The 7,284-nt window shown below is 47.0% G+C and overlaps 2 protein-coding genes across 3 annotated transcripts in view; both read right to left on the bottom strand.

Annotated features, from left to right (window-relative positions):
- SLC39A7 (solute carrier family 39 member 7) overlaps positions 1-4,027 on the bottom strand; it is a 4,511-nt gene extending 484 nt beyond the window's left edge. Inside the window, exons 1-8 of one of the 2 annotated variants that reach the window (XM_053473114.1) lie at positions 3,958-4,027; positions 2,216-2,395; positions 1,941-2,167; positions 1,535-1,703; positions 1,357-1,422; positions 1,006-1,128; positions 659-799; positions 346-542 (exon numbers count right to left, since the gene is read on the bottom strand). In XM_053473114.1, coding sequence (XP_053329089.1) covers positions 346-542; positions 659-799; positions 1,006-1,128; positions 1,357-1,422; positions 1,535-1,703; positions 1,941-2,167; positions 2,216-2,390 — 1,098 coding nt within the window. In that variant the 5' untranslated portion in view covers positions 2,391-2,395; positions 3,958-4,027. Of the gene's footprint in view, positions 1-345; positions 543-658; positions 800-1,005; positions 1,129-1,356; positions 1,423-1,534; positions 1,704-1,940; positions 2,396-3,957 lie in introns of both variants that reach the window. The other variant, XM_053473113.1, reaches the window with a different exon arrangement.
- A 1,919-nt stretch (positions 4,028-5,946) lies between these two features.
- Positions 5,947-7,057, bottom strand: SMIM40 (small integral membrane protein 40). The gene is made up of 2 exons (XM_053473904.1): positions 6,688-7,057; positions 5,947-6,056 (listed from the first exon to the last, which is right to left on the bottom strand). The coding sequence occupies exon 1, from the start codon at positions 7,034-7,036 to the stop codon at positions 6,695-6,697; it is 342 nt and encodes a 113-aa protein (XP_053329879.1). The 5' UTR covers positions 7,037-7,057; the 3' UTR covers positions 5,947-6,056; positions 6,688-6,694.
- Positions 7,058-7,284: the final 227 nt, after the last annotated feature.

The following is a 7,284-nucleotide window of genomic DNA, read 5'->3' as shown; positions in this document are numbered from 1 at the left end:
TTTTAATGAGCCCCCTTTATTAAAACAAATGACCACAAAAGGTGCCACATTGTCGGGGGTAACTTTCCATCTATACATCATGCTCGCCAATTAACTAGGAAAAAGTATGAGTAAAAAAAAAAAAAAGTTATATTATATATATATATATATATATATATATATATATATATATATATATAAATAAAATGTAAAATCTGACATGGCTGCTGGGTGGGCTACTTGCAGCAATGGCAGCTCCGTCCCGTTTACCGGTACCACACGTCAAACGTTTGGAGCCTAATCCGCGGGGATGGGAGGGAAAGCGTGTGCTTTCCCTCCCATCCTCGCGGTGCTGACAGTGCTGACCTTTTTCTTGGTGCAGCCGCTCTGCACAAGGATGGCAAAGTCTCCGATCTCGTGTGGAACTTCATGGAGGAGGATGGTGATCGTGGTGACGATGCCGACGTTGCTGCTAACCAGGAAGGAGGCGCCAATGGCTAAACCGTCTGTGAAGTTGTGAGTGAAGTCGGCTGCCAGATTCAAGTATCCCGACACGGTCATATCTGTGAGGGATAACAAGACAAAAACGTTGTACATTCCTTCAAGGTGTTGGCCATAATGGGCCAGCTTATGACCTTCGCACGTATTTCCCATGAAACCATTCACTAGACAGACGTACCCGATCCAGATGACCCTTCTTTGGTCTTCTTGGTTTTCTGGGCAGCATTATTTCCTTTCTTCCTCTGCCGGACTCCTTCTTTCCCTTCGTCTTTTACATCTTCTTCCTCTTTTGTATCATCAGATGAACTATCTCTGGATGCTGTGGGAACCAACACAAGAAGGATGATGCTATGTGTTAAGTGACAAAGTAATAAGAGATCCAGATCCACAGAAGGGGCTGGGGGCAGAAGTTCTAAAGCAATGGTAGGCATTTCTCACCCATAAGGATGTTCTCAGAATGACAATGAAGGGTAATGTTCTTCCTCCAAAAAAATAAAAGCAATGACCTCCTCATACACAACTTACCGTGGCTATGTCCATGCCCGTGACCTCCTTTCAGGTGTCGCACAAATTTCTCAACAACAAGGAAGGCGATTATTCCAGCAAGAACCCAGAGTCCAACAGACATCATGTGACCATGACTGTGACCTAGGGGAACGGAGAGAGAAGGATAAGACAAAGACGTGGCAGGGCGGGGGACATGGCATAAAGGGATGGCAAGGGAGACAGATGGTGAAAGAAAACTCCAAAAAACACAGAATAGCAGCAATCGTGGAAACCTTGAGGAACATCTTCTCCAGAAAGACAATCTTCTGGCCAGCAGTGAGTTATGTCGAATGTATTATCTATGCCGTTTAGGTGGGTCGGTGAACTTACTATGAGAGTGGCCATGGCCATGCGAGTCACCGTGCTCTTCCATCTCCACGTGGTGCGAATGTGGCTCTAAGGAAGGACAGAGAAACGTGAGGCATCTCGAATAAATAAAGGGAAGGTCAAGGTACGGAATGGAAAAATATATCTGGTACAAGAAATGCGAGGAAGATGGTTTGCGTACCCAGTGCATGGGGAATGAGATGCAAAAAGGCATCTCCGAGAAGACCCCCCGAGGCAAAGCTCAGGAGGAGTTTGAGCAGGGACTGGTTTTGGCTGCTTTTGGACTGCACTGGGATCAGGAAGAGGATGAAGAAGGGGGCGGCTGAGATCAGGAGCGTGGCGCAGATAGCCTGCAAGGGAAATAAAGCGTCAGAGAGCAATTTACAGCAAGGGAGGACCGACAATGTACAGAGGATGCAGCAAACATCACATTCATCTTAACACAACGAGGGAGAAACAATCTAGAGGCTGAAAGACTCAAATTACTCCGTCGCTGTCATACAATACAATGAACTCTCCGAGGAGAGAGGAAGGAGAGCTACTGCCGATAAGACACTAAAATGAACAGTCATATTGTCATTACTCACATAGGTCCACAGCTGGACAGGCTCCATTTTTTCCCTTGACCCTTGAGTATGTGATGGAGGAACTACATTCTTGACTTCTTCTTTGCTCTCCTCTCCGGCTATTTTCTGCGCTGCTGCATCAACCTTCCATTTATCTCGACCATGAACGAGTCCCTCGTGGCTGTGTCCATGATGAAGTTCCTCATGGCTGTGCCCATGGTGGTCATGGCTATGTCCATGGTGCATACCTTCATGGCTGTGCCCGTGGTGGCCATGGCTATGTCCATGGTGCATACCTTCATGGCTGTGCCCGTGGTGACCATGGCTGTGCCCGTGGTGACCATGGCTGTGCCCGTGGTGCATATCTTCATGTGAATGAGCAGAGACCATGCACATCACGGAGTTTAACACAATCAGCGCCAGCAACATGATGCACGCCACACCGTCTCTTTGCAACCAAACACGAGCCATTTTATCTAAGGGGCAAAATTGATAAGATCAGGAGACTAATTAGGACATTCGCTATGAGAGAAGATAACATCAGATACCTCGAGGTATTTAAATGGCCTCCATGCTACACAGAACCCGCCAGACATTGTATTGAATGGCTGATTTCACACTTTTGCTTGCATTATGGGCTAGTATCCCACGTCGTGACCCTGCTAATGTTACACACACTGGTGTTTAATGACAACGCTCCATCGCAGGCCAAAAACAAGAAGAGACGCATCGGAAAAGAACGATCTCCAAGCAAGGAAATTGCTAAAAATATAATAAATGTAGAAAAAATATCAATAACCCATCCCAGGCGCCATCCTATGGACAGGTCGTCACACAACGTGTTAACTTTGTGATAAGATGTTATACTCAAGGCTACGAGCCGCGTTCGCAGACGTTGCACCTTGTGATGGGAAGCTGCCAGGTGTCCTGATTCGGGATATATATACACATCACCGCTTCATACGCGCTGTTCCACGGGACACGTCATCCTTAAACACGATCAATGCTTTTAAACAACGCGCCTTAATAAACAAGATGAATCCGCAAATCACACAAAAGCTTCAATTGTTTACTTTTAAGAAAAGGAATTTAAATTCCCAGCAGATAATGCTCACGATTAATAGTCTCTTGGTCTGTGGTGAGCGCCTGATCCATAGAGCCTTTACAGTTAAATTCTGTTCCTGTGTCACCAGTTACCTGCCTGACCCTCCCCCACCTTCGTGGGGTCTTGTGAGACCGATGCCTACCAGTTAACCCATCTGTCTAAATCACAAAGGCCACTGATGCCCATTCTGTATGTAAGAGGCTCGCCCATCTGGTGCCCAGCGTTTTGGGAAGCTCACTGATAACTAAAGCGTATGAGCTGCACCAATGACCACTCTGCATAGGACATTATATATGATGCCCAGCTGTACGGTGCCCTGCGAGGCTCAGTGATAATGCCCATTACTCTATGTGATGCCCTGCTGTACGGTGCCCTGCGAGGCTCAGTGATGGTGCCCATTACTCTATGTGATGCCCAGCTGTACGGTGCCCTGTGAGGCTGACTGATGGTGCCCATTACTCTATATGATGCCCAGCTGTACGGTGTCCTGTGAGGCTGACTGATGGTGCCCATTACTCTATGGGATGCCCAGCTGTACGGTGCCCTGTGAGGCTGACTGATGGTGCCCATTACTCTATATGATGCCCAGCTGTACGGTGCCCTGTGAGGCTGACTGATAATGCCCATTACTCTATGTGATGCCCAGCTGTACGGTGCCCTGTGAGGCTGACTGATAATGCCCATTACTCTATGTGATGCCCAGCTGTACGGTGCCCTGTGAGGCAGACTGATGGTGCCCATTACTCTATGTGATGCCCAGTTGTACGGTGCCCTGTGAGGCTGACTGATGGTGCCCATTACTCTATGTGATGCCCAGCTGTACGGTGCCCTGTGAGGCTCAGTAATGCCCAGGCTGTATTTCTCTAGCTCTCTAATACCCGGTCCCGGTGACACTAAGTTATTTTGCCCGCACGGTCCCAGCCCTGGCGTTACCTGCGCCGCCGCTTCCACAGTGTCCGGTACCACTCAGACGTGGCACAAAGCAATCCGGCTCACAGCCTCGCGAGAACAGATAAACCGGAAATACAACACTTATCCGAACCGGAAGTGTACCGTGGAGCGACACATGTTTGGGATAATCGTCACTGTTTGCATACGTGTGTAGTTTGCTGTCAGAGGGTCAGACGCGTCCTGGCGCAGGAAGGGTTAGAAAGCCGCATGTCATCTGTCATTATTTACATTGTACATGCAGGTGTACGCCGTGTATCAAACACAGAGAGGGCCGTGAGCCCCATTTATTTATTATTAATTCAATTGATAAAGGCGCAATCATAAAATCCTTGTAATGAGCTGAACATCCCATCTGGGATCTCTTTCACTGCTATATCACTACTGACAGCCCCTGCTTCACCACAGGTGACTAATTTCAGGGCAGGTTCACCACCTGACGTTTTTTTTCTCAGGATTGTACATTATATCGTGGCCGGTCTATTAGCAAGTCGACGCGATGGAGCCTTTGCGATGGACGGGGACGTCTATGATCACATCCTAGCCGCTTCCCGCGATCGTATATTCCTGGAGTTTGCGATACAGATTTCTATGGAGGATTAAACAAGTTCTTCGACACAATCTGCTGATTTCAGGTCATGTGATTGTCGGCCTCGTGAGCGCCTTCGTTGGTTTGCTGTTACTTCTTGTTTGGGCTATTAACGGGGTAATATTTGGAAAAGCCTCAGGCTTCAACAAACACAACAGACACCCCCTCCTATTACACCGGCAGGATCACCGGCTTAGCTGATCAGGTCGGCTCCAGCTGCTGGAGGCAAATACCGGTATTTACTTACGTAGTTACTCAGTTTGATTAAAAACAAATCCGAACTACCCTGACTGTAAAAAAAATAAATTTGAGTGATACCCCTGTGTTGTCTGCAAAGTTCTACAAATGAAAAGACCCCCCAGACACGTTATCCCCAAATTGATTCGCCTTTTGGCTGCACCTGATTAACAACAAAGATATATTGTGATCACACGGGCTCTGCAGTCTAGAATGGTCCGAAGGCGATTATGGTTCACGAAAAGATGGGACGTACACGTATTTAATAGAACAAGAAAAGAAATGCACAGAAAATGTAAAAAATCAGCAACTACCAGCCCCAGCAGTCACGTGGAGCGATGCTCACTAATGGTAATAGGTTTGATCGCATCGGCCGTTTTTCTTTTTATTGTATATGTTGTTCACACGTACACTACCGCTCAAACGTTTGGGGTCACTTCGAAATGTCCTTATTTTTGAAAGAAAAACACATTTTGTCCATTAAAATAACACGAAATTATTATCAGAAATCTAGCGCAGACGGGGTTAATGTTGTAAATAATGGTTGTAGCTGGAAACGGCTGACATAGGCGTACAGAGGCCCTTTATCACTCCCATCACTCCTGCGTTCCAATGGCCCTTTATCACTCCCATCACTCCTGTGTTCCAATGGCCCTTTATCACTCCCATCACTCCTGTGTTCCAAAGGCCCTTTATCACTCCCATCACTCCTGTGTTCCAAAGGCCCTGTTCGCTGATCCGAGTTTAAGTTTCAAAAGCTAATTAGTTAGAAAACCCTTTTGCAATTATGTTACAGCTAGAAATGTCCTTGGTCTCCATGGAAACAGCTGAGTGACCCCAAACTTTTGAACTATTCTGCACTTTAGAGCAATGATCCTGTGATGTATTAGAAGACCGGGAAATCGTTGTGAACAGACGAAGAAATAGATTTGTGTGATTCGGTGTTTTCGCTGATGGAACGTATAGATTCTAGATGAACGTGAAAATCCATCTATAGCCTCCAGTGGAGCGAGGCTCCTGGTTTCTGTCTTATTATTCTGCCTGCTGGATGAAATGAAGGTTGTCTTTCAGGGCTCTGGAAATCCTTTTACGGAACTTAAAAAGTAAGACAAATAAAACCTCAGTTTTGTAGCGAAAAGGAAGAGATGTGTTTGGTTCTGAATACACGACCGGTAGCTGTCTGGTGGATGCAGAAGACGTTGATGGAGATGTCCTCACACTTGTCCATTTGCTGTGCTGCGTCCCGTGGAACGACAGTCTGGAGATAAAGAGATTATAGATAGGAATGGAAATTTTTTTTACATTATATATGGACTTTATTTATATCGGAAAACATGCGCATTTATGGTCCAAAGCGGGTTGCACTCACTGGGTGGAGTGAGTGCTGGCCACGTCATCTCAAATGATCGCAACACATTTGGTTACCAACACACTCAGCGTCCCTTTAATACTCTGTATGGTGGCTTCATCGGGGGGGGGGGGCTCAAATGTTTAAATCAGATCAATGGGGCACTTTCTGGTGTTTCACAACAAATCCCAAATCAAAATAAACCAATAGGCTCATAATAAATCAAACAACGTAGCCATAGGAGAGACACGACTTAATGGGAAGGAATAATCACGAAGATCCAGAGAACGTATCCGGTGGTAGAGACATAAAGCGGGGTTTTATTTTTTAATCTAATTTACAATTATATAGATTTACTTGGCAAATAGAACCCTAAAGAAAAAAAGTGACAGATCCACCCTGAACATGTATATTTAAACGAGACCGGATTCCCCGATGGATAGCAGCCAGCTGCCTATATAATAGATACACAGCGCTTACACCGTATATTGTGTATTCACACCACAGGTTTAGTAACGTTTGCACCGCAGGCTCCTCTCACCTCACAGTCACAGATCCAGCTCTTCCTCCATCTCTTCCTGCATCAGCAGCCAGTCCATCAGCCACCTGGCCATGGCTACCCACGGCACGGCGTGGTACACCACGTACGCCACTTCCCCTGCTAACACCAGCAAGAAGACGGCAAGACACGTCAGAAATATCCTGTCAGCCACGTACACGATCTTCATCTTCGTGCTTCTCTGTTGCCATGGGACGGAATCGGGAGCCGGCGTCGCCCGCGCGAGGACTGCAAACGTATCTTCTTCATCAAAGTCTTCTTCATCAGGAGGATGTTGTTGAGTTAGGAGAGGCGAAGAGGACTCTTCGTTGTCACTGCTGCTGGAGTCCATAAGGTAGGGTCGGGGAGTCGGAGATCGCCAGGAAGGACGAGGAAGACTCGGGGCTATTCAAGCGTTGTACGGCCCGGGAGGAGATGGCGCGGAGGTGGAGAAAATTGGGAAGGAGGACAAAGCGTGTCAGGATAACCAAGAACCAACATGCAGGATCGAGGAGCAGAAGACAAGCGGCAGCTGTTCACTGGAGAAGCCACTCGCTAATCTGCCTGCGCGAGACGCACTTACCAAGTCAGCAGAAAGCA

Source organism: Spea bombifrons, chromosome 8, assembly GCF_027358695.1.
Source record: "Spea bombifrons isolate aSpeBom1 chromosome 8, aSpeBom1.2.pri, whole genome shotgun sequence".
Taxonomy (NCBI): domain Eukaryota; kingdom Metazoa; phylum Chordata; class Amphibia; order Anura; family Pelobatidae; genus Spea; species Spea bombifrons.
Note: the sequence above shows the minus strand (reverse complement) of the source record. Positions and strands in the feature narration are given on the sequence as shown.